The sequence below is a fragment of the Saimiri boliviensis genome, chromosome 5, assembly GCF_048565385.1.
Source record: "Saimiri boliviensis isolate mSaiBol1 chromosome 5, mSaiBol1.pri, whole genome shotgun sequence".
In the NCBI taxonomy this organism is placed as follows: Eukaryota; Metazoa; Chordata; class Mammalia; order Primates; family Cebidae; genus Saimiri; species Saimiri boliviensis.
The window spans coordinates 24,809,974-24,837,426 of record NC_133453.1 but is presented as its reverse complement, the minus strand read 5'-3'; the positions used below and the strand labels follow the sequence as shown (position 1 = coordinate 24,837,426).

General features: G+C 47.2%; 1 protein-coding gene across 1 annotated transcript in view; it reads right to left on the bottom strand.

The window, feature by feature from the left end:
- The window catches only part of MARCHF4 (membrane associated ring-CH-type finger 4), a 110,493-nt gene that overhangs the window by 9,495 nt on the left and 73,545 nt on the right, over positions 1–27,453 (bottom strand). The window contains exons 2-3 of the mRNA XM_003925562.4: positions 16,208–16,363; positions 11,459–11,651 (exon numbers count right to left, since the gene is read on the bottom strand). Of these exons, the coding sequence (XP_003925611.1) occupies positions 11,459–11,651; positions 16,208–16,363 (349 nt within the window). The remainder of the gene's footprint in view (positions 1–11,458; positions 11,652–16,207; positions 16,364–27,453) is intronic.

Sequence of the window (27,453 nt, the reverse complement as noted above, 5' to 3'; positions counted from 1 at the left end):
TCAGAAAAAAAGAAAGAAATGAATATAACCAGCCATTTTTGGTGGGTTCAGGGGGTGCTGCTGGGAGAGGCCAGGTTGACAACATCACCACCTGCCCAGTATTCTCCAGGGTGCAGCTTTATGCTGGGCACAGGTATGGCCAGGCTGCATATCACATGAGCTATTATAAAATTACAAAGCTGATTGTAGAGTTACCATAAAGTTATGAAAGTAGGTTATTTAAGTAAACGTGTCAACACCTTTCTGTATCTAATCAGCGTTGTCTTTTAAAATCCCAAGGATTACCCTTGGAATAGGGTATTTACTCCGATTGGGCTACCCCAGTTCAGAACATTTCTGGAAACTGCTCAGTGGAGTTGGCCTTCTGTGCAGAGATGGCTGACTATCCACTAAAATTCCTTACTCTCTTTCCTTGGTATAAGTTGCCACTGAGAAGAAATTACATTTTCTAGCTTTTTGCACCAAGGTGGGACCAGGTGACTGGTACTGAATGTGACTGCGAGCCAGGCCAGCATTTAAGAAATGTGTCTAGGGAGCACTCGTTCCATTTGACTTTTATAGAATGGGATTTGCCCAATAAAAATAAAAAGAAAGAAAAAAGAAATGGGTATTGAGGGAAAATGTGTGCAGGGCTGGGGCAAAAGATGACTTATTCATGCTCTCTTTAATTTTCTATTAGCTGAAGGCAAAAGACTCAGCAGCCCAAGGGGCCTGTGGAGCCCAGAGGTGGAAGGAACTTGGGACTCCAAATTGCTGTGTGGAAAAGAATCTCCTACTGCTCAGGAACTTCTATTGGGTTAACCATGGATACACAGGGGCTTATTTTTTAATATATATCTGCAGGAAGGTACCCTAACTAACACACCTTCAGCTCTAGGTTAGGAGGCCACATGATAAAAGAAGTTTGTTGCTTGATGGCATGTTTTATGTTTTCCCAAAATGTATTAGCTGGCTTGAGCATCCACCTTATGTATCACACTGGGGCTATTTCTAGCCACAAATCCGCTGCCAACAGACAGGCCACTCCTGAATCTGTTCTGTGCCAGAGACAGTTCCCAAGAGATATTTCTAATATATGTTGAGCTTCGTCAGCACAACTGGGATAAATGAAGTGCCTCTCAAGGGGTCTCCTTGGAAGAGGACAGTGCTCATTTGGCGCATCTGCTTCTAAATTGGCCATCTTCATCTCTAAGCCTCCAGCCACTTGGCTGTGGAGATAAGTGGCTGTCACAGGAGGCCGTGGGTAGGTGGAAAGGAGTTAACACAGAATCTAGAAAGCCAGATAAGCCACATGCAAGTAACAGAACATGGATGGGCATCATCTCACGAGTTTCTGCAGCTGCTGCTTCTTATATAAGTTTTGTGGCCCAGCTCAACATTGCTGGGAATGCCCCACAGCCACAAGTGTCAGCCTCTGCGAGCCCCGACATCTCAGTGTGGAAGTGACATGAAATCCTGGGATGTCAGACCTGGAAGGAACCTGGAGGTTGTTGGGTTCACCCCTCTCATTTTATATATAAGGAACTAGTTATAGAGAGAGGGAGTAATTTGCCTAAGGGCACAGAGGTGATTAGTGGCTGATACAGTTTGGCTCTCTGTCCCCACCCAAGTCTCATCTTGAATTGTAAACCCAATGTGTCAAGAGAGGGACCTGTAATCCCCACATGTCAAGGGAGGGAGGTGACTGAATCATGGAAGCGGTTTCCCCCATGCTGTTCTTGTGACAGTGAGTGAATTCTCATAAGACCCGTAAGTGTTTGAAAGTTCCTCCTTCATTCTCCTCTCTCCTGCCGCCTTGTGAAGAAGGTGACTCCTTCCCCTTCCACCATGATTGAAAGTTTCCTGAGGCCTCCCAAAACATGTGGAACTGAGTCAATTAAACCTCTTATCTTTATAAATTACCCAGTCTCAGGGAAGTTCTGTACAGCGGTGTGAAAATGGACTAATACAGTGGCTATTCTGGTCTTCAGACCTAGATCTGCTTCCTGGTTTCTTGTACTGCACTAGGCTGCCTCCACCAAATGTTCCCAGTTTCCTAATCAGGGAATTAAAAGGTTTTACAGGTAGGGTCATTTACAGCTGGGAGGTGAGAAAGGAATGTTTGTAGCATATATATGTTTTGTAGTTAGCATGGATTAAAATTAGGTTTGAAAGAAAAATGTTTGTACAATCCTGCTGCCCCGCCCTCTGCCTGTTTGCTATAAAATGAGATTTAAATCCCTTTATCTCAGAGGACAGGGCCCAGCCATCTTTAAATCATTGAAAAGAACCTCAGGGAGCCACACACAGGGGAAACTTTAACAACAACAACAAAAAATTATGTAATTTTGCTGATCACCATATTCTACTGTTTTAAAGCTACAGAAATAATCTCAGGAACATTCCTTTCCTTCCTTCCCCTGACCCCATTTCAATCACAAGTTAAAAACAAACATGACGAAGAAGAGAGCCTCATTTTTGCAGAGTTGACTATTTGATGTCCCATCTCTTAGGTCTGTGAAGTAAAAAAAAAAAAAAAAATGTTTTCTTGGTGCCAAAGCCCTTAATTAATTTGCTCTTGTTAAATCCTAATAACTTGACCCACTGGAGCAGAGAATGCCCCATTTGTTTGCTGGGAGACTCTGTCAGCTTCTCTGCAGCAGAGGACAGCGTCATTATAGATGACGGAACAGGAGGCAGGTAGAACGAGGACATTAGATGTAATCAGATCTTCTCATTGAGGGGACATGGGTGAGGGAAACAAGAACCTTCAAGAAAAAGCACAGCACCGAATAAGAGCAGACTTTTAATTATGTGAGGACACAGGTTCTGGTGACTTCTATATCTAGGCTGTGGCTGCATTCAAATTATAACAGTCCTGGCAAACCTCTGTTGAGTGTTCCCTCCGAGGGGAATCCACCCTCATCAAGCGCTTCTTACCTGGTCCCTGATCGTTACCTGAGGGCACAGTCCTTTACGTGTGCCACAGTGTTCAAACCTCTGGACAGCCCTCTGATAATGGTGTGATTACCCTATTTTATAGACAAGGAGAGAGAAGCAGAGAGAGGTGGCAATTCCTCAAGGTCACACAGTCCGTAAGAAGCTGAGCCCTGGGCCATTCTGTAGCACTGCTGCCACTTGGGAAACCCACCACTCTGGTCTTTGTGACTCGGTCCTTCCTCCTGTTTTCTCTTTCTATCTTCACCCATCCCTTACTTGGTTAGTGTCCCCTAGTCCTCTGTCCTCAGCCACCTACTCTCTGAGCACTGCATTATCCCATTAAAACCCACAGCTTCAAACACCTTTTATTGTTCACTTCCAAATATGTCTTCAAGCCTCATTATCCAACTGCCTACAGAAATCTGGGCATGCACCAGAGGATTTCTTTTCTTTCTTTTTTTTTTTTTTTCTTTTGAGACAGAGTCTCACTCTGTCGCCCAGGCTGGAGTGCAGTGGTATGATCTCAGCTCACTGTAACCTCCACCTCCCAGGTTCAAGTGATTCTCCTGCCTCAGCCTCCCAAGTATCTGGAACTACAGGCACGCACCACCACGACCGGCTAATTTTTTGTATTTTTAGTAGAGGCAGGGTTTCACTGTGTTAGTCAGGATGGTATTGGTCCCCTGACCTCATGATCTGTCCACCTTGGCCTTGCAAAGTGCTGGGATTACAGGCGTGAGCCACTGTGTCCCTCCTCCTTTTTCTTTTTTCAGACAAGTCTCACTTTGTCACCTAGGCTGGAGTGCAGTGGTGCAATCATAGCTCGCTATAACGTCAGACTCCTGGGCTCAAGTGATCCTCCCATCTCAGCCTCCCGAGTAGCTGGGACTGCAGGTGTGCACCACCAGGCCCGGCTAATTTTTAAAATTTTTGCAGAGATGAGGTCTCGCTATGTTGCCCAGGCTGGTCTTGAACTTCTTACTTCAAGTGATTATCCTATCTTAGCCTCCCCAAATGCTGGGATTACAGGCATTAGCTACCATGTCTGGCCTACCAGAGATTTTTAACCCTCTTTTATCACCACCCTCAACCCCATCAGTCACCATTCCTTGTCAGAATGGGACAATAGCCTCAACATCTTCCTCTACGTCACAGGAGGGGACCACCTGTGTGCTATAAAAGGCCTCTTCCTCTTTCTACCCTGAAAAAGAGACCTCTTCTTGGTACTGCCTTCTCCTGGCATTCCATAATGTATTTCATGCGTTTTGTTTCTCTTCTACTACAAACTCATGGCCCAGAGAGGCTTTCGCCTTTCTGCCTGAATTTTAGACTTAAGACAGTCCTTTCGCTTTGGTACCTTTGCCGAGGACATACCCTTTGATTGTCCTTTGTTCTATCCATCGTCCATCCCATTCTCAGGCTCCACTATGGTGCGCATTCCCCTCTCAAGCCACACCCTGGGACTCCCACTCATCTGGAAGGAACCCAAACAATCCTGTGAAATCTACATCCTAAGTACCTGTCAAGTTCATCCCCACACTTCTCCCCCACTGCCACGATGTTGCCTCTCTTTGTTTCTTGCTTAGCCTATTACAAGCATTTTCCAACGACGTCTTTCCCTTCCCTATCCTGCCCAGCTCTAACCCATTCTCTCTATAGTTGCCAGAGTTCTTAGTTTAAAATGCACATCTGATTATATTTTCCCATTTGAAATTTTAGCAATGCCTCTCCACCACCAGGGGGGTCAAATCTGAGTGACTTAGCACAGAACTCATGACCCTGTGGGATTTGACTTGGCCAACTTCTCCAACCCCATTGCCTATCACCCAACTCCCAGGCTATTCGCATTGAGCCACACAGACTCCCCAGTGTTTCCTAAGCATACCTGGCTCACTCACGTCTCTGCACCTCCATACAATGCTAGTTCTTCTGCCTGAAATGATCTTCTTCCTTCTTCTGGATGAACTTTGATTTGTCTTTGGAAACTAGCCCAAGGATAGGGTTCATTCCTTCAAGAAGACTTCCTGGACTCCCCCAAGACAGTCAGTTGCTCTCTGCTCCACTCTGCCTTTCCCTGGACCATGCACAGCCTGTCCTGAATTGTGATTTGTTTGTAGACTATGAGCTCCTTGAGGGCAAGGAACTGTGTCTTAGTCATCTTTCTGTGAATGTTCTCTAGTTTTGGGAACAAAGCAAGGCAGCTAACAAAAGCTACTGAAGAAATAGACGTGGCCCCCTCTGACTCAGGTTCCTCTTTCCTGGACTCATACTCATCGCTATGTTCAGACCTAATTCCAGCTCTTATTACATAGGGTTCAATGATTACCTTGTCTGCCTCCCCAAAAAGGAAAAAGATTCTTAAAAGCAGGTGACGTTCTCATTTGAGTGCATATGCCCAGGTTCGTCTGAATATAAATATTTTTTGAGACATGGTCTTGCTCTGTCACCCAGGCTGGAGTACAGTGGTGCCATCATAGCTCACTGCAGCCTTGACATTCTGGGCTCAAGTGATCCTCCTACCTAAACCTCCCAAGTAGCTGGGACTATAGGCACACACCACCATACCTAGCTTTTTTTTTTTTTTTTTTTTTTTTAGAGATGGGATCTCCCTGTGTTGATACAGCTTAGGCTGTATCAAGCAATCCTCTCACTTTGGCCTCCCAAAGTGCTGAGATTACAGGCATGAGCCACTGTCTGACTTGAATAAATATTTTTAAATTAATGAATGAATGGATTCCCCAAGTTTGTGTTAACTGGATTTAGCTTCTCCCATCTGATGACTCTTTCACCAGAGCATCTTATAGGAAGATAAACCATCAAATTTCATCTCAATTTCTCAGGCCTCTCTCTCAATTGATGTCAAAATAGCACGATCAAAAAGGAGATGCAACAATGGCTGACCTCCCAAACCCTGAATATAGGACAGGAGCAGCTGGGGCTCACTGAATTTCTGATTGTTACCAGCAGTTATCCTGTGGGTCAAAATATTACTGGGCTAATTTCCCCCTCAACCTGCCTCCCCAACCAAGCTCTGCATTTGCAGTTTTACAGAACAATCAGAGAAGAAATAGATAATAGAAAGAGCCCTAATTAGAGCTGGGGGTTCTTGGTTCAATCTTCTGCTCTACCATTTTCTTAGCTGTGTGACTTGGAGCACAGCTGCTTTAAGCCTTTCCTCACCTGTTAAATATGCATTCGAATACTTATCCTGCTTATCTTTTGGGGTCGTACCCTTAATCAGTTTCCCTCTGTTCTTGCAGGGATGTCGCAGTCGGTTCCAGCCAAAGCAACTTACGTTTGGCTTTCACAGCGGCATTCATTAGTCTAGAAAGTTAGGACCCAAAGCTAAGAGATGCTTTGTCTGTTGAGGCAGCTTGTATCAGAAAATGTACAACCCTGTGGTATAACCAAGTCTAAAGCCATCATCCTTAACTCTGGAGCTGTGCTACATCAAATAGGGAGCTCAGACTTCCCCGGCAATCATTTCGGGCATAATCCTTTGGCAAGCCCTGGGGCATCCTCCAATAGTCACTGCTCTGGAGTCTTCTCACTGACCGCTAATTGTCCTAAGAGCCAGTCGGGTAGATACAGCTGTGGACGGGGTTGAAGCAGCTCCATGAGCAGCAAGCAGTCAGTATCCCACACTGCATCCTCCTGGCTTCCTAGCAGGGCGTATCTGCAGAGCTGCTGTTGGCTTTCTGCAAAGTTTCTCCTCGGAGCTCCTCCCACTCATGAGCTGTCCCTCAGCACACCACTCCAATAGGAAAGGTAAATACATGGTTAACGATTCATTAAAACCAGCCATTTTATGTTTACTCATATTCTTTACTCTCTGTGGCCATTTGACAGTCTTAGGGAATAAACAAATTTTCCTTGGTATCTGAAATATAGAGAAAGTCTGGAGACTCATCGTGGCAGATGGTTTTGCTCCTCTTCTCTTACTCAGCCTTTTGAGTCAACATGGGGCCATTCTTTTCTCCTGACAATAACATTTTTATCTCATGGGCTGAATTTCTCCACCCATCCAAGGAGCTTGGGTCTACGGATACTGATGCTTTTGGTCAACATGTTTCTCAACCTGCATTTCTTGAGAAGATGCCCCTCTGCTGAAACCCTTCCACTCACTCTCTGCCAGGGAGCCTCCTCTTCCTCTCCCCATTAACATTGTATTCTTTCACTCTCTCAGGACTTCTGGAAGGAAAGCTTCCCCCTTTTTCGTGGAAGCAAACTAACTTAATCAGGTTTTGAAACCATCGAATGCCTCAAATGTTAGATGCCTCCAATGTAAGATAGATGCCTCCTGTGGCTCTTGCCTTTGTTTCAACCTTCGTCCAGCAAGACACACTGTGTCTCCTTCTGGTAGTCCCAGCCAGGTCTGTGTTCCCTGTTCTAGCTTCTCCATCTCTCCTTGGTTCAGTACATCAGGTTTGGGTGGCCAGAGGTCTAGGCTCATGGGTGGAGGCAGGAGGTGGTAGGAGAGGAGGGGTGATGGGGACATTTTTTCCTTCTCTCAAAAAACAAACTGGACCCTGGATGGGCATTCTGGTTCCTCTCCCCTGGAAATTTGATGAAGGGGCAGTGTCGGCTGTGTTATAGCATCACTTGGGTTGTAAAGCACCCCTGGTTGATGGGTGCTTTACTGTGAATGCCTGCTGGGAGCCTGTGGCTTTGGGCTTCCCTAGGCACAGCGGCCTGAACTGAGTTTGACTTCTGCAGGAACCCTGGAAATGATGCCCTGATGGACCCTATACCCATGGTTGTGAGTCTTATCTTCTTGCTCCTGAGGTACTGTTTGGGAGCCAAGACAATAGCTGGGGACTAGGTTGTGAAGTGCAGTGAGGACTCCTCTAGAGGTGAGCCCGACTTGCCCTACGGGAGGCTGTGGTTCCTGTTCTACATTGCCCTGAGTGAATCTAATGCCAATTGTGCTCTCTGGTAGTCCCCGTGAGTCAGAATGTCTAGTTGAGCCTAAAAATAAAGATATCCCTGGCAGGCATTGCAGGCTGTACCCGATTCTCCCTCCAGAGAGCCCCTAAAAAGCAGATACTTTTACACCTATTTGTGGAGTACGATGCGTTTTCCCTCTACTGGACAGAATACTGCACAGAAGGAGAAGTTGAATTTCACCCTGAAACCACCATCATCACTACTGCTTACCATCGTGTTGCCATCATCAAAATCCCCATCATTGCAACCCCAAGAATCTGTCTGTGGATTCTCACCATTGCCTGGCACCTCCTACTCTCTTGCAAGATCACATATTACTCCTTTTTATTTCTTCTCCTGGCATTTTCCCCTGTGGACAGGACAGTCCTACTCTGCTGCAAGAGTCAGAATGCTTCCGTTTTAGAATTTCACAACCTGAAAAATGGGAAGAGGAATCCTTGCCCCCGAGGTCATGCTCTGAAATGGAATAGGTTCTTATTATAATCAATACAATGATGGAGCTGTCTGAACCCCTTAAAGGTGAGGTGGACTAAATGTCAATAGCTCTCACCACTTTTCAATGACACTGAAAGCAATTAGGGTCCCTCTGCATTCCCCTCTCATCCTCTGGCTCTCTCCAAGCAGTCACTGACTTAGCACAGAATGGATAAATTCTGGTGTGCTTCTGTATCTTAGGCTATTATTTTTTTCTAAGAAAGAAAAACAATGAAAACTCTCAATATCAATATTCAGCCCACTCTGTGTCTCCCATAAATTGAAGGACAGAGTGCCACACGTGTATAAGAAATAGAATTAGAGAGATAGAAGTGGGCCAGGGAAAAGGCAGGCAGCTAGACAAAAAAAAAAAAAAAAAAAAACAAGAAAGAGGAGGAGGAGGAGAGATGGCACAGAGCCCTACTCAGAGAGAGACACCATGAGCAGAAGAGACCAGAGCACCAGGCAAGACTGAGCAGGAGCACTGGGAGGCTCAGAGCCATGGGGAATAGACCTATGTATGAGAGCCCCTTTGTGAGAGGGCCCAGGTGCACTCAAAGTCACAGGTGGCATCTGCAGGTTTCCCATAAGTCATACCATGGGACTCCTGCCATTTGGTGCAAGAGGGCTAATGGAATGAGCACTGGGTTATGAGTCAGAAGACCTCGCTTTTAATCCTAGATAAGAATCTTGAGCAGATTATTTCCTCTCTCTGAGCCCCAATTCTCTCAGCTGCAAAGCAAGTGAGCTAGACTGGTCGATGGCACGGTCTCTTCTATATTCAATGTGGTCTTCAAATTTGCAGAGCCATCCATGGTAGTGGGTATTTATGCTCCTCTCTCTTGTCCATGCTCCTTCCAGGGAAGGAACATATTTCCCTGCTGTTATCTTACTGCTGTTGGGCTTACTGAGGACTTGTGTTAGCCAATAGGCTGTGGGCAGAAGGGACAGTGCACCAGTTCTGAGCAGATGCTTTGAGATGCATTGCAAGTTTCCACAAAGCCCTCTTGTTCTCCTGCATTCAATGAGGAAAATAGCACATCCAGTAGTCCCTGCTCCTTCAGCCTGGGTCCCAGCATGAGGAGACACTCAGAGCAGGCCTGAACCCAATGCATAACCAGAAGCTAAACCTAGCCAAGCCTAGCAGAACCACAGACATTTCCCAAACCCCCGAATGGGAAATAAAAGTTTGTTGTAAGGCACTACGATTTTCAGAATTCTTTGTTACTGCAGCCACTGGTGACTAGCTGACTAATACATCATGTGACAAGAAAGCATGTCTCATAGAAGGACACATCAGAGACTGATCTAAAGCCTGCCTGAAGGAGAATGAAGGGCAGCTAGAGGGGCCCCTCCACTGTTTCCCCCTTCCGTACCAGAGCTGCTGTAAACCTCCATATGGAGACACACCTGGCTTTTGGCATCAATAATCCAGGGCTCAGCAGGAGTAGGAGGAGAGTTTGGCGGGAGGGAAAAGACAATTAGAATGTGTCAATGTCAAATTGTTCCCCATTCACAGTCCTCCAAACCTGGGCTGTCTGCTTCTCTCACTGCCTCGATGCCATAATTCAAAGACTCTTGAACTTGGAGTGGATGTATTGGTTTAGCGAACGTGGAGAGACAGCAAGATGGCTTAGACAAGTTTACAAGTTCCAGCATCCCTGGTCTCTGTCTGCTGCAACCAGTATGGAAGTCTTCAGGTTTTTCTGACCCCTAATATTAAAGAACTCCAAAGAAACTCACACAAACATCATCCCAGCCAAATTCTAGCTAATAGATATTTTCCTGCCAAACAGAGAATTGTAGCCAATTTAATACAATATACATACTAATAATGCTCAGAGAGGGCAACTGTGGAACTCTAATGCTCCCAGGACTGTGGCTTAGGGGATAACCTAAGAGTTCCAGGGTGGGATGTCTGAACAGTGCTTTCCCACCTCCTTAGCTGCTTGGACCAAGTCTCCAGGGTCAACAGCCACAATCATCTGTTGCGGGAGGGAGGAGAAAGGCCCAGCCCTTCACCACCCAAACTACGTGGTGGAAGAAAGGAAGAATATAAACTTGAGGGTGGGGTCAGGGAAGGAGCAGGATCTAAAGCAGTGGGTTCCAATTTTTTTTTTTTTTTCTTTTTTAAGACGCAGTCTCACTCTTGTCTACCAGGCTGGAGTGCAGTGGCGCAATCTTAGCTCACTGCAACCTCCACCTGCCGGGTTCCAGCAATTCCCCTGCCTCAGCCTCCTGAGCAGCTGGGATTACAGGCACCTGCCACCATGCCCAGCTAATTTTTGTATTTTTAGTAGAGACAGGATTTCACCATGTTAGCCAGGCTGGTCTCGAACTCCTGACCTCAGGTGATCCACCTGCCTCTGCCTCCCAAAGTGATGGAATTACAGGCATGAGCCACCGCGCCCGGACCAATTTTTTTTTTTTCTAACACACTGAAACCTTTAAACAAAACCTTATCTCGAACAAAAATCCATGTAAATAGAAGAACAGAAGCCATGAAGAAGCAGGAGTGAGAATCTGAAGCCTCTCTGTGAAGCATCCTTTTCCATTCCCTGGTTGGGATGCAGGAGCTGGGACCTGTGTGGGGGGCCCAGCACTACACACAGCTGGAGAACCACTGGGCTAGAGAAACTCAGGGCATTAGAACAGGCTTAGACAAAGCTAAAAAAAAAAAATGCAGGGAGTCGGGGTAGGTTCGACCATGGCTGTCTCTAGGCATTTTGCTGTGAAGAGAATGGAATGAAACGGGCAGGACTCCTTGTCATATTTGGCAGTGTAAGGTGCACAGTGGAGAGGAAGTCATGCACATCCTGCTTGAGGCGTATAGACTAACAACCTTTCTCGGATCCTCCTAGAGGCAAGCCTCATCTTTATCTTCCATGCTGCAAGACAAATTTGTTTGGGAAAGATCTAGATCTTCCTTCTTTGCCCTGCCTCCTCCCGCTCCCCATCTACCCCTTGAATCCAAGTCTCTGTCCTCTCCTGAGCTCACAGGTCTCAAGCCTGGGACCATATCTGCTTCAGCCTCCCACAATGTGGGATCCTGAGGGATCTGTCCATCCCACGAGCACATGGGTCCCCACTTCCCATGGAGACAAGCCCCCAGACCCACCTATGCACACCACGTCCATGAAGCCATACATCCCGTAGCAGATCTGGAAGAGGAGGTCTTGGCGCTGCCATCTTGCCGAGGGGCTGAAAGTGGACCAGATGAGCCAAGAGATACTGGCGATGAGGAAGAGGGAGCCCAGGATGGCGGCTGCAACCTGCACCTTCTCAATGACCGTCAGAGAGATGGCCTGCCACTGTGGGGGAAAGAGTGGCCAGTTAGCAGTCCCTCAGATATCCTCATCCCATTCCCACCCCTCTTCTGTCTACTGCTCCAATAGCTCATCTCTGATATAGGATTTAAGCCAGGGCTTTCCAACCTGTGGTACAATGGGCATTTTGCAGATTTCTGAACTTCACATTGAAGTTTTGATGCAGAGGAATCTCTGTCACACCAAATGATCACAGTTCATTGTAAGGAGGGGGCTGTAGGTGGGCATGGCTGGAAAGGAAGACCCTTAGACTTGATTATGATATGGACGGAGAAATGGAGGAAACGTTGAAAATGCAGAGCTAGTGTGGGTGGCATTCTAGGCTCCCAGACGATTCTTTTCAGAGCAACAGTCTATTTTCTCACTAGTAGGTGCTGAGAGAGCACAGGACTTTTGTTTTTGATCTTTTGGATTTATTTTCTTGCTTTCTACAACATCACCTTACATGCCACTTAATTTATGTGCTAGAGATTACCAATCCTGTAGTCAAGGGAATGAAATGTGGGGAGAGAGATGAAAAACAGCTTCTAACTTACTGAATGTTTATCAACACTGATTTCATTTTTTTACAGAAAAAGCACTGTGTTTATAGCAGTGTCGACAGATGGGTTAAAGGCTAGGGTGTTGGTGAGTTTCAACTCTGAAATTCTATGATTCTATGGCTGGTCCAGGCAGTACAGGTCTGAAGGAGCCAGGAGTTAGATTTTTAACTTGGGATTTATTCACGTACTTACTTAAGGAATATATATCGAGTATTTTCTATGTGCTGGCCACTATGCTAGGCGCTGGCAATAAAGCTCTAGGTGAAAACAGACAAGGTGCCTGTCCTTATGGAGCTTATAGTCTAGGGAACTTAGACAACAACGTAATTATTTGCACATGCAATTCATCAAGGGTAAGTCAGGGAGGAACATGACACAGTGAGAGCCTGTGATAGGCAGATTCAACTTCCCAGAGGAAGCAATGCTTGAGCTGACTAAAAAGTGGCTAGGCGAAGAAAGGAGGGAAGCCCGCTTCCAGCAGAGGGAAGAGCATGTGCAAAGGCCTGTGCCAGAAGAAAGCACGGGGAGGGTAAAAAGCCTGGGAGAAGGTGAGAGTGGGTAGAGTGAAGACTGCGAGAGAGCTTATCGGGTGAGACAACTGGAAAAGGAAGGATGAGAGATCACACAGAACCTCGTAGAACAGGCAGGGACTTTGTGGTTTGTCCTAAGTGTAGATGTGATGACATGAATGGTTTTAAGCAGAGGACTGACAGGATCAAATTTGGGCAGGTGGGGGGAAGGACATCTTCTGATTGGAGAGATTGGCGTGACGCTCTGCCAAGAACACCCCCACAGAGCATTTCACTCTGAACCCGGAGGAAAGGCAGACTACTTTCACTCTGCCAACAGGGAGACCTGGATGGAAGCATTGATCCATTCTGGCTGCAGCTGGGGTTGGCCTGGCCAGTGGCCCCCAAGGAATTGTAACTATTGGGAAACATGTCACTGGCTGGTCCAGACATAGGACATCAGCCTCTGCATTTAATTATACAAATAGCCTCTTGTTACAGGGAATTGGGCCTTTACATTTTCTACTGTTTCCCCCAGCCTACAGTTACACATAATGAAAGGATTTTCCAGAAGATGACTTCATCATACAGACTTCTTTCATGCACAACAAATGCTTTTTCCAGGGCCTGCCCACTGCCTGGAAAGAGGGCTTCTGGTTGAGTTTTTGTTTCCACCATTGAGGCATCCATAATCCTCACTTTCTCCTGCTCCTCTAGACTTCAAAAATGCCAAATACAGAGGCACAGAAAGCTTCTCTTCATCCCTAAGCCCCTTCTACCAGCTCTGAAGCCAGCTGTGGAGCCTAAATGGGGCTCCTGACTGTAGTGTGAGGCGCGACGAAGGAGCAGGGCGGGGGGATATGGACAAGGCACTCTCGTCCTGGCTTTCCCATATGAAGCTCCACAGAGATGAGGGAGTAAGCGAGCTTTGAAAACTCACAGGAGGGCTGGGAGGGGGAGATGGGTACCCAGGGACCCAGGCTGCCACCAGATCCCTACTGTGATCTCAGTATCATGAGGCTTCTCCATCCCCTGAGCTCTTATCCTGCAGCACCAATGAACGGAGAGACAAAGGGAAGAGCACAGAGACCGGATGTTGTGTGTCTTAGAACAGGAGGGGGTGCTGAGCAAGGCATCGGATGACCCAATCCTGACTGGGCTCTGCTCCTATGCACTGAGTATAACCTAGGAGAAGTCAATAAATCATGAGGACCCTCAATTTCCTTTCTGTAAATTGGAAAGAATTGGTCTTTCTAAGTTCCTAGAGTGTCATGTTAAATGAAATCACTCTTAAACCAGTGCTTTGACGGGTGTTCTTCATGATGTTCCAGCAAAAATACAGATTGCCATGTCAAGGCAGGGAGATCCCCAAACGCGCCTGTGTCTGGGACTCCCATCCACTGATCTGCCCGCTTGCGGTGGGGCCTGCCAGTTCCATCCTATACTGCAGATGATGCAGCTGGGCTGGGGAATAGCAGCCCAGAAGTTGCCCAGTGTGCTGAGCAGGCAGCTGTCTCATGTGATGCTGGGCCCCGAGGAGTGCAGGACACACAACTGAGACAATGTGGACCACAACCACACTATATTGCTTCTAATCCAAACTACTTCCTTCTTCCTGTGCTATCCAGAAATGAGATGGCATTTGCTAAGCACACACCGTTGCATTTCCAGGAGCAACAGAATCAGAGGGAGCCTCCAGTAGTGAGTGTCAAGAAACCCACAGTGGAAGACAAAGTAGGAACTCAGGAATAGACTTATAGATCTGTATTGCTAACACTGCCGCTTGCTTACCTGACTTGGGAGATTAGAATAACCTTTTCATTTTTTACCCCCAGGAAAAACTTATCCCTAAATGCATTTTCACTTCATGAGCCAAGGGTACAGCCAAGGAAGGGTGCTTTGGGGTGGGCTCATGGGTTTGGAATCTGACCCTTCCTTGAGGCTTGAGCCAGCTGAAAAGGAAGGGGAGGGTTAATGCATTCAGACCCCTGCTGGAGCCCAGAGGACGTGGTGGAGTCCGCTGTCTCATGACACTGCTATTTTAAGACACTTTGAGATTTTGAAGCGAATTGAAGATGGAACCAGCAGCAGGGAAAGGCACCTCTTTATGACCCCTTGGTATTCTACCAAGAGGGTTAAGGTGCCTGGGGCTTTTAGTGCCACCTTCCAGAAATGCCCCCCACCCAGCACACTTGTGTGCATGCAACACACACACATACACAGACGCATTCTTCGGAGTGCACCATGAAAAACTCCATGGGGTCTAACATAAAACACCCCGGACACCATACCTGGGGGTGTTTCCAGTTGCTCCTTCATGCAAAGACCCCACCCCCACCATCCCTCCCACCCCCACTCAGCCCTCCTGGGCTTTCAGGACTGCCCCTTCCCGCCACCCCACCATCCCAGAGAGGAGCGGTGAAACTGTGCCGGGAGCTGAAGTCCCCACCCTCCCTCTCATGCTCGCTAATTGATTATGTGGCAGCTTAATTAGCTGATCTTGCATATGTGGAGGTATTTTCAGAAGCAAAATGCTCTCTGTATGCGTGTGTGCCTCGAAGGAGAGCTGTTTGAGTTGGGGCATTTGTGCAGGTGGCACAGGCCCGCCAGCTCCTCTGGGTCAATGGATGAGTCAGGGCAGGGATAGAGTGCTGGGGCAGGCGGAGGAGTCCTGAGTTCTGTCTGAATCTGTGTGGCAGGCCCTCATTCCACCCTGGCCCTGCCTGCCTTTCCACAGTAGCGTTTTTTATATTATTCTCTCTTCTTCTATTTTTTTCTATTTTTATTGCTCATATTCCCATTTTTCTCTGCCTCCCTCTCCTGTCTCTTCTGTTTTTCCCTCTGTTCCTTGCCATTGGAAGTGTGGTCTCCAACCCAGAAGCATCAACATCACCTGATTAGAAATGCAGAATCCCAGGCCCTGCTCCAGACCTACTGAATCACAGCCTGCATTTTGACAAGACTGCAGATGAATTACATGCACATTGAAGTGTGAGAAGTGCCACTGACGCTGTTCCTGTTTCTTCTTTGCCAGCACGTACCTTGATCTCAGTCCTTCTCCCCACCCCTCCCACCTCCTGTCTTTTTGTGTCCTGTTCTCTCTGCCCTCTGGTCTTTCTTTTTTTCTTCTTCTTCCCTCCCTCCTTTATTTCTTCCTTGCCTTTCCTTTTCCTCTCCTTTCTGCGTTTATTTATTCATCCAGTCACTTGCTTCTTCTCCCTTTTCCCTCTGATCCTCTACGCTGCTTTCCTTCTGTATCTATTTCTCTCTCTTTGCCCCATCGTTTCCTCTTCTTGGTGAAGCTTAAGAGAAAACACAAATATCCTTTCCTTCCCTCCTGCCCCACGCCACCCACCATGCCTGCCTACCCAGCCCACTCCCTCCTTTTGTTCACACTGCTCTGAATCTATGGTGAAGAGAGCCTCCTGCTGAAGCAGGTGGTGTGGAAGCTCCAGGCCCAGCCTCCCTACCAGGCAGCCCTGGGTCGTACCTGCAGAGGATTCTTTGTGCTTATGGCGATGACGTGGTACTTGTAGTAGCACAGCTCGCAGCTCCAGCAGCCCCGCTCGCTGATCCACTTGATGAGGCAAGGCTGGTGTGTGCACTTGACCGAGCCATCGCAGCGGCACGGGCTCAGCAGCTCCCCCTGCGGGGAGAGAACACAGGGTGAGGAGGCCGAGCCTCACAGGGGCTGGTGGGTGGGCCATGGGCCAACGGGTGGCAGCTGCAGCCTGGTTTGGGCCACCCAAGCAGGCCACGGGCTTTGTTTGGGGGCACCAGACTCCAAAGAGGAGGCCTGGGCTCCAGCACCCCCACCGTGAGAGCCAAGCCCTGTCGGTCAGCACAATCAGTAGCTCTGAGCCCCTGCTCCTATTTGATACACCTCAGTACTATGAATTCCTAGCGTTCTATGAAGATGAGTGGGCTAGTGTCTGCGGACTCAACTGAGCAAGATGGTGTCAGGATTTGAAACTCCCTGTGAGTGGACTGCAGCGTTGGGCAGATGGCCGTGGCTGAAACCTGCGTTTTTTGTTTGTTTGGTGTTTTTGAGACAGGATCTCACTCTACTGCCCAGGCTGGAGCATGGTGGCACGATCACGGCTAACTGCAGCCTTGATCTCCTGGGCTCACGTGATGCTCTGGCCTCAGCCTCCCAAGTAGCTGAAACTGCAGGCATGCACCACCATGCCTGGTTAATTTTTTATTTTTCTGTAAAGATGGGGTCTCATTATGTTGCCCAGGCTGGTCTTGAAGTTACTGATCTCCATCTGCCTCTGTAATCACGCTCTTGGCTGCAGACTATAGAATCAGCCATTCCTTCTAAGAGTCCTGGAATCATCTTTCCTTTTCATGTCAACTCCTATCACTCGAGGACCTCACTGTGACCTGAATGAGGTCTGGAATGTCCTTTTGCACCTGGTCTATCTGTCGACTGTTATTCTCTGTCTTCAAGATGATTTGAATGTCGCCTCCTACGGGGAGTGGCCCCTGACTTCTCCAGGTTCAGCACAGGGCTTTGAACTCTGAGTGCCTTATGCGGAGTGACTTGGGCACATCCCTGTTAGCACGCTTGGCATGTCATTATGAGGATCTATGCATATCCCTGTCTTCCTCCCAGAGGAGCCCCAGAAGGCAGGGTGAGGTGTTCATCTTTGCACACCTTTCCTCCTGTGCCAAGCCTTATACCCAAGGGTCCAGGCCCTAAATAAGTTTTCGTGTTTGAATAAGTACATGAAAAAATAAATAAAATGTCTTCTCAGGTTGCCTGCACTGCCTTGTGGAACAGGAATGAGAATGCCCACTCCATGAGAATGGGAACCACATCCATTTTATTCACTCTGGGGACCATCTTGATCAGTGCCTGGCACTGCGTGTGTATTTGTGCAATGAATAAACTTGGCAGAGATGCTCAGGTGCTCATCTGTTGAGAAACACTAACCTAATCCTGTCCCCATGGCTCCTTTGTGGAGGACACCTTTTAGTTTGTCATCAGTGGTAAGCAGGTAACAGCTGCCTACCTGGTATATTCCTGAGTTGTGTGTCTATATAAAACACCTGTGTATTAATAAAAATCACCTGTCAAAGATCAAATAAATACACGGATAACTCTCAGCTCAGGGCCTTTGGTCTGGAGGGCTGTAAGTCCCGCAGGCTCTCAGGCTGTTGGTCCCCAGGACAGATCCACTCTGTTGGCTATCTGGGTATCTGCCTCTCAATACCTTCAGCCCTCCCGGTGGGGGTCTCCCAACTGAGCTGGTTCTTGGTACTCATCCCCATGAAGCCCTCCTTGGTTCCCCACTCTGCTCCTCCAATATCAACGGGCCCCCTTTGCTGTGGCTCCAGGCCCTTCCTGTACCCTCTGTTATGGCACACAACTATTTGCCCCTCACAGGAACAATATCTCATCCATCTCTGCAGTCCTAACATCTAGTAAAGGGCCTGGTAAAGTCTGATACTCAATTCAACTTTGAGAGCTGAATGCATGCATATCTGCTTGACGAACAAGAGGTTTTGCTTCTCTAGGACATGACCAGCCCTTGGCTCCAAGGGCTGGAGAACTGGAGAGGCGGGAGATGCCCACATTGCTGGGCGCTAGGCACACCCATCAAGGCCTAAGGGCCCTTGTACTGAGGTGCTGCTCTTTGGCTCTGAAAAAGAAACAGGAGCGGGTGAGTGGGGAGACGTGCTACGGGAGGGGCGAAATTCCTCATTATTCGTGGCAGCATTTCCTAGGCTCATTAATTCTAACAGGATGAGCTGGGTTTGATTAATCGGGTTGTTAAGCAGCCATGTCAAATTGCCCATCAGGTAAGAGACATTACTTCTGGTCCCTGGCAACCGTGCTGAGCGGCAGTGAAGTCTCCACGCCTTGCTTTCCAAGCAGCAGCGAAGAGACAAGGCAGGAAGAGCTGCTGCCTGGGGCACGGCTGATAACAAGACCCGGGCTCTGGTTGTGGGACCATCAGGGCCCACGGGAGCCCCACAAGCCTCAGCATGCTAATCTGGGTGGAGAAAGGAGGAGCATGACCTGGCCTGGTCCCAGTGCCTGGGTAAGGATCAGGGGGCCAGGACTATGCTGCTTGCCCTCCAGCAAACCATTCATTTTCCTATAGGGAGAAGAAAACCTCAAAAGGCACCACAGGGACTTGCTTCTGGCATTACAAATATTAGAAAGCAAGGATGGGCCATGCGTGGTGGCTCACGCCTGTAATCCCAGCACTTTGGGAGGCCAGAGCCGGTGGATCACTTGAGGTCAGGAGTTCAAGACCAGCCTGGCCAACATGGCGAAACCCCTTGCTACAAAAAAATACAACAATTAGCGGGCTTGGTGGCATGCTCCTAGAATGTCAGTTACTCGGGAGGCTGAGACAGGAGAATTGCTTGAACCTGGAGCAATAAGAGGTTGCAGTAAGCAGGGATGGCACCACTGTCCAGCCTGGGCGACAGAGCGCGACTCCATCTCAAAAAAGAAAAGAAAGCAAGGACAGCCAACTGTTAGAAAAGTTTAACTTTGGTGAAGGAAGTGATCTGGGATTTGCTCTGGGGGTTGGGGGAAATCCAGAAACAAGCTATTTTAACTTTGGCATTCAGACAAGTTTTGTAGGTTATGATTTAGTGTATTTCTATGTACATTTGGGGGAAAGCCCATCATCTTTTTAGTGTTTGGAGCTTCTAAGAAGCTTGAACCGGGACTCTTCGCCAACTTCTCCTGGTCAAACCTGTATGTTGCCAAGAACAACAGAAGTGGAAATCAGCCAGATGGATTCAGGCTAGACTTGGGAAGATGCTCCTTGCAGTAAACTGTATTAAAAGCCAAAATGGTGCTATGTGGACACTGCGATGAATTCCCGCCCCCTCTGCCCTAGTAAAATTCTCTCAATAGGAGAGATATCCCTAATTGAGGAGAAAGGTTAAATGACTTCCACAAGGTCACATGGCTGTCAGAATCTCAGCTGCACCACCCACGCTGCTCACCCCGCTTCCGTCCTCTGGTTCCTGCTGCCCCACCTGCACCTGTGTCTGTAAGCCGTCCCCTCTTCAAATCCCACCTCAATTCCTGGCCCCGCTCAGACCCTCAGCCAAGTCTCCCATCATCACCCACAGTCTGGCACTTCACCATCTTCAAATCCTCTGCGATTAGAGCTGCTCCTACATACTCCATAGAACTGAGCACACCAGCGATGTACAATTAAGGCATGCTTACTAACTGAACAGGCCCCAGGGTGTGGGAAAGGACAAGCCCCTCTGGCCCAGCCCCTGAGGCTGCAGCACTTGGGCTGGGAGGATTACTGTGATCTTGTCTGCAGAGCTCAGCAAACTCCACAGATCAAAGGGGCTCATTAAATGCGAAGGGCGCCAGACGCTTCCTCAACGATCTGCTCAGAGTGTTGAGGCCAGAGACTGCCCTGAGAATAACTGAAACAAGAAAAATGGGATGTTCCCTAATCACCGGGCCCCCAAAGGACACACCGTGGGGGAGTGGTTTTGGGAAACAGCTGCTTCATTTTTGGCGTCTCTTCACCAGCTGTGCAAAATTAGGCAAGTTTCTTAACCTCTCTGAGGCTCCATTTCTTCATCTCTCCTTTATAAGTAACTCTTACCTCCTCAAGATTTTTATTTTCTTTCCTTTGAGACACGGTCTCACTCTGTTGCCCAGGCTGGAGTGCAGAGTGGCATGATCATGGCTCACTGCAGCCTTGACCTCCCCAGACTCATGTGATCCTCCCACCTCAGCCTCTTGAGTAGCTCAGACTACAGTCACATGACACCATGCCCAGCAACATGTGTTGTATATTTTGTAGAGATGAGATTTCACCATGTAGCCCACGCTGATCTCAAACTCCTAGGCTCAAATGATCCTCCTGACTCAGCCTCACTGCCTCAGCCTCCCAAAGTGTAGGGATTACAGGTGTGAGACATTTTACCTGACCTGTAAGGATTAAATGAGATCATGAATGCAAGGCTTTGACACGGTGCCTGGCACACGTAAGCCCTCCTGGTAAAATATTACAATTCTAGCTCACATGTCTGTAAGAACTTTAATTTCATTCAAGTTTGTTTCTACTACAGCTCTATTTCCTACTGTCACTCTGAGACAGGTGAAGTAGGTAAGGAAGGGAACGAGTGCCTAAAGCAGGCGTCCCCAAACTTTTTACACAGGGGGCCAGTTCACTGTCCCTCAGACTGTTGGAGGGCAGCCACATACTGTGCTCCTCTCACTGACCACCAATGAAAGAGGTGCCCCTTCCTGAAGTGCGGCAGGGGGCCGGATAAATGACCTCAGGGGACCGCATGCGGCCCGCGGGCCGTAGTTTGGGGACGCCTGGCTTAAAGAGTCAATCAAGTCACCAAGAGTGGTAAAGATGAAGGAATTTTCTAAGAGTGTCTGCCCTTCTGGGATGGATAAGGGACCCTGACTTCTAGCCCAAGATTGTTCCTTGTGTCACCCTACGGACACTGGGAGCATCTGGAGAACCTTCTTTTCAGGGATGCCAGACAGAAGAAGAGAGCAGGCCTCTTGTATGGGTTAAGTGGGGTCGTGCTAGAGGCAGGAGGCAGGCAGTGACCCTCTAGCCTTGGTTGTGATGGAGCTGGTGGGAGGGACAGCAGACAGATGTATTCTGCTCACTGCTGTAGGAGACCATAATATGCCTCCCCAAAATACGAAAGCGTGTTGAGCTAAGACAATGAAGAAGCAGCAGATTCAGGAGAACTCTCTGCTCTTTTTCTATTTGCATAAAGCAGGACATAGATTTACAAAGACAAATCTATGTCTTTGCCACCCCCTTTCCACCAGAACAAAGTAAACATCGAACACAGCTTTAGACCCTCATCAGCCTCCAGATGATACCAGAGGAATATATATAAATGGAGAGAGAGAGAGAAAATTTTGGAGATGGAGACAGAGTCTCGCTCTGTCACCCAGGCTGGAGTGCAGTGGCGCAATCTCAGTTCACTGCAAGTCTCACTGCGATAGAGGAATTTATATTAACAAGCTTTACTAACTAAAGTTTTTCTGCCCTTTGTTTTATTTCCCCCCGAGTTGCTGCCCATAGAGACTCAAAGTCCTTTTCCTTTGTCTTGTCACTTCTCTAAAAATATATTGCTTTTGTTGAAGACGCTACATTAACCAGAGTTCTAAGCCAGTGAGTTACCTTTTGTTGAAGTTTCTCCCACATGATACACACTGCATACACTAATAAACTTGCTCTTTTTTCTCCTTCAGTCTGTCTTTTATCACAAGGGTCTGTCCCAACCAGAAACTTGTGATAGTTGAGGAGAAATTCTGTTTCCCTCCCAGCACTGCCGATGACACAGCAAGTTGCAGGCAGCAGACTCCAGTGGTTTCTCCATTCATTGATTTCTTTCTGTTTATTTTGAGCTTGTTTCATTTCTTGCCTCTTTCGGTCTGAAGGTCTCGCTTTTGGAGTCTCTAGGTTACCTGGTTGCCATGGTAGTGACAGGTAAATCAAAGACTTCCCCTTCTACCCACACAGGTGCCAAGCATCCCTGCCACTGAGTAGAAAGAAATAAATAACAGTCTAGTGTAGCAATGACGGTCCTATGCCAAGAACAGAACAAGGAGGCAGGAACACCAGCCTTGGGGTGCAGTTTAGGGACATATTCCTTTAAGAAGACTAATATGGTGGTTAAAAGCTTGGGCTCTAATCTCAGGCAGGCTTGGGTATATCCAAGCTGTTACAGTCTACGTGACCCAGGGCAAGTTGCTTAACCTCTCTGGGCCTTGCTCAATCATTATTTATTCATTAAATATTCATCTACTATGTTCCAGGTTTTGTTTTAGGTGATAAGGATACTGCAGTGAATGGAACTGACTCAAGTTCTCTAGTCAAGACAGACAATAAATATGATAAAAAGTAAAGTATATATACCTAAGAGGCTGTATGTGCTATGAAGAAAAATAAGCAGGGAAAAGGGAAATGGAATAGAAGGGACGGGGCGAGTTGAAATCCTACATGGGATTGAAATCCTGTGTATGAAGGCTTCACTCAATGGAGGTATTTGAGTGAAGACCTGAGGAATATAAGGGAGCAAGCCAAACAGTATTTGGGGGCTGAGCATTCTAGACAGAGGGAATATCAAGTGCAAAGTCTCTGAGGCAGAAACATGCCTGGTGTGTTCTAGGGGAACCAAAGGGACTGGCGTCTCCGGGGTAGTTTAGAGGAAGAGGAGCAGGAAATGAACTCAGAGATAAAACAGGGATCAAGAGTCAGGGGACAGATCAGGCCTGATCTGTGGATCATTTTGAGGACTTGGCATTCGTGAATGAGATGGGCAATGGTGAGCGTTTTGAGCAGAGGAGAGTGACATGATCTGATCCCGTTTGACAGGATCACGGGCTGCTCTATTGTGAACAGATTGGAGGGAAATAAGGGCTGGTGTCGTGTTCATCCGGATGAGTCCTGACGGTGTTTTGGACCACTATGGTAGCAGAGGAAGTCCTGAGAAATGGTCAGTTTCGGCATCTATTTTGAGGATGTAGATGTTAAGATTTGCTGATGGACTGGATGTGGTAAGGAGAGAAGCAGAAAAGTCAAGAATGGTGCGAATTTTGGCCTGCACAATGAGAAGGATAGGGAGTTACCTTTAATTGCAATGGGAAAGACAGAAGGAGAGGCAGGTTTTGGAGGAAAGATTGGGAGCTCAGTTTTAGAAGTGTCAACTTTAAGGTACCTGCTAGATATCCAAGAGACGTCCAATAAGTACTGAGAGGTACGTTAGTCTGGAGTTTAGGGAAAGGTCCAGGCTCAGGATATAAATTTGAGAGTCACTGGTGTACAGATGGCGTTGAAGGCTATGAGTCTGGATGAGACAACAAAAGCGGTAAGTGTTGGTGGGAAAAGGAAGGGGTCCCAGAGCTGATGGCGAGAGGATGCCAATGTTTAGAGGTCAGGAGATGTAGAAGAACCAGCAGAAGAGACTTAGAAGAGAAGCTCAGTGAGATGGCAAGAGAACATTTTTCTAAAAGCCAAGAAGAAGACGATGTTTCAAGAAAAGAGGGAGAAACGGACCTTGTCAAATGCTGCTGATGGGAACCAAGCATTAACCATGGACTTGGCAAGTTTTCTTTCTGGTTTCTTCTATTTTCTTAGTGCAGTATAAAGAAAGGGCATAGGCTGAGAGTGAAGACTGGGGAGGAGGTCCTGGAGGTCTAAGGACTGGTATACGATAGTCATCCAGGAGCGTTCTAGAGTGATTAGACTAGAGAAATAAAGTCAGCTTGTCGGCAGCACCAAGTATTCTTTCTATTAAAAGAAAATAGCTCATCTGTGAAACTGAGGGAGGAGGATAGTAAGAGACTCTGTTTAGCTCCAGGCCTGGCACACAGTAAGCTCTCAGTAAATGCTGGCTAATAGGTAAGAGTTTATAGCAGATGTCCTCACCTCTAAGCCTACGTTCTGACCCACTTCGAATGTTGATCATTTCCCTGGCTTCCTTTATTTCTCCTCTCTGTAACATTTTCTCATTAATCATTCTATTGTTATAAATATTTCACAGGTCTACATACAAACACTTTCACAGACATTATGCCACCTACTGCCTCAATAGCTAAATGAGGCTAATAACAATTTCCTTCATTTTATAGATGAAAATAGAGAGGTTGTTACTTGCTTAAGAAAATGGGAGGGCTCCGGAACCAGTCTGTCCATCAAATTTACCCATATCCTCTCTGCTCACTGCAGGACACCTGCCTTCTGTCTCGACTGCCATCCACAGCAGCCTGTCCATCAGACCCTTGCCTTCTCTGTCCCGATGTAAGAGATGGCCTTGCTGGCTCCCTTGTTCTGATATTAACGCCAAGACAGAAACTCTATTGTGCTTTCTCCTCAGTCCCTTTCCTCTGAACCAGTTCCTGGCAGGTAATGTTTATTGCGTATTAATTGATGTGTGTTTATGTTAAGGGGTGGAACAGCATGGGGTTTACTTCCCCTTCACTCTTTCTTCACAACCCCACCCTTGGTGAGGGGGAGATACCTGTTAAGACAAAGTTAAGGGACAGAGATTTTTGGAAGCATAGCAGCCCATTAAAGTTTGCCCTGAGATGGAGTTCACATTAGCAAGGAAATGTCCAGTTGTCTTGTAGTTGTTTCACTGTGAAGACTCAGAGAACCTAGAGTTAAAATCGGAATTTCCCCTCCAGGGTGGAGCTGGAACCTACGTGTATTGGCCTGGGGAGAAATGGCCGTAGGAGTAGAAAATTCACTAGATTTGTGGAGGAGAATAAGGAGAGATGACAGAGAAAGTGGGAATTCTCCGGTGTCCCTCTTAGATCGTCTCTCTGATGATAGGCTTGATAGAGAAAGTACTGTTTTGTATCTCTCCTTGGGCTCCTATATTCAGGGGACCAGCTAACAATAAGGCTTGCCAATAACACACGCACACCCAACTTTACTGACACAACCAAACTGTACGTGATATTGACCAGCTATTTGTGTGTGTGATCTGGGTTGGTGGAAGGGGTTAGGGAGCGAGGAGACAAAAGGGAAGCACCAATGGAGCCGGTGCATACAAAGAAACCAGAAGATTCCAGTGTCTTCTTCCATCAGGACGCCAGGCAGTAATTTCTTCATTCTACAGACCTGTGGGAGGTCAACGGATCCTGGTATCAGGATCAAGAAAAACGACCTACCATGAAGATCTTTCCAGCAAAGATTGTGGAGGAGAGATGAATGGGGAAGAGTTTGACGCCTGCCGCCCTAGAGAATGATGAGTGAGTTTCCCCCTTATCTGTGGGAGGCAGGCTGGCTGGCAAGATGATCTTCAAAGACCACCCCCCATGGCCCTAGACTCCATTGCTGTTCACAGACCAGCCATTCTGAATTCTCCACGTGTGGTGTCGGACAGTGTGTGAGCAGCTCTTTGTTTTCTGGCTGGAGTCCTTCCCAGCCAATCCTTTAGCTGCACTACCCATCCAGGGCATTTCACATGCTCCCTTCCCAGACAGCTCACGCCGGGTTCTCACCTCCCTCCCTCCTGATGGCACCAAGGCCAAGTCTTGGCTTCAGGAGACTAACAGTGTGTTGACACTGGCAAGAGGAAAGAAACGATTGTTGCAACATAATTTGATTAGAAAAAGAAAGAACTCTATTACTGGGGAAAAAAGATTTCAGGCCTTAATGAGCTGTAGTTAGCTACACTAAATTCAATTAACCACGTAATTATTTCCAGTTCTACTCTGCTACCACTAGCTTATTTTCACACACACACACACACACACACACACGCACACACACACACTCTTAATTTGCTTCCATCTTCATGGAATATTTTCCAGACTTTCTGCTCATGATTTTAATGTAAAAAAAAGAATGTAAAAAGAGACAAGGAAAACAAGCAGATCCAAGCCAAACCCTCCAAACTGTGTTTTTCATTTTCACAATAATTATTTTGTTCCTGCAGTGCTTTTCTCCCTATAATTTGACTGGTATAAGACAAATGTACCTATTCCCTCTAACTGCCTCTAAATGTACTCAACTGGTACTAGAAAGAAGAACTTAACCTTACAATAATTGAATTTAAATAACATCCAATTCTATGAAGTCAAACATGATCTGCATAATAAACAAACCAAGCTATATGGGGGCTGGTGGGAAAAAAGGGTCACATTTAATATGTATATTCATAATCATATCTGTATTTCTTACGACCTAAATATACCGTAATATACTGTCTGTCTCTCTGCATAACTCTTCATTACCATCACCATTGTTACCAAACAACTACAATTAAAGACTGATTTGCTGTCACTCTCCTACCCCTGGCTAAATAGGAAAACATAATTTAGATAAATCTTGCATGACCAGAATTGGGCTATTTGCATATGGTGGGCTGGGCCTGTTTCCAAGGTTCCAGGCCACTACACTGAAATTTCAGGGATGCCAGGTCAGCGTGTTCTCTTTCAAGCCAAGGCAAAGGCACAGGTCCCCTAGCAAGTTAAGGGGCAAATACTCTTGCCTTCTACGAGCAGCCCTCTGTGATCTCTGCACACAAGCAGAGGGATTCCAGCCTCCGCTGTGCAAAACCCTTATGGTGTTCTTTGCAGGAGCTGTGGTGAAATTCAAAAAATAATCTGTAGTCATTGTAATTAATATCATTCGGTGTGTTCAGGGGAAACAGCAGATGTTGCAAGTGCAAATGAGCTGTGATGGCAGGTTATACTTCACTAACGTTCTGGATCACAGCCTTAGGCACTTAGAACCACTTCTGTGTATCACGGACTCTAATAAAGCTGAGGGGTGGGTGGGAAAGCAAGATCTTTCCTAGGAGCCAATCCCAGCTCTGCTACGTCTCTGGCTGGTGGCCCCGGGCTTAAGCAATCTAAGCCCTGATTTCTTGGTTCTGAGTTCAGCAAGCATAAGAATCACCTGGGAGGCTTGTTAAGCATTCAGAAGCTCAGGCTTCACTCCAGAGATTCTGATTCCATGAAGACGCACCCTTCTCTTGAAGCAAGGTTGGCTGAGACTCATTTTGTGAAACGCTGGACCAGATACTCCTCAGCAAACCTTCTGTCTCCTACGTTACTTTAAGATTCTTATGTATACAAAGATAAAAATAAATACCAGTCGCTGTAACTTACTGAACATTTACCAGGTGCCAAACCCTGTATGCAAGCATTGACTGCTGGGTTCAAATCCCAGTTCTTCCACTTGCTAGGTGAGGGATGTTACCCACTCCAACCCCCATGCACACCATCTGCAGCTCTGCTGCTATTGT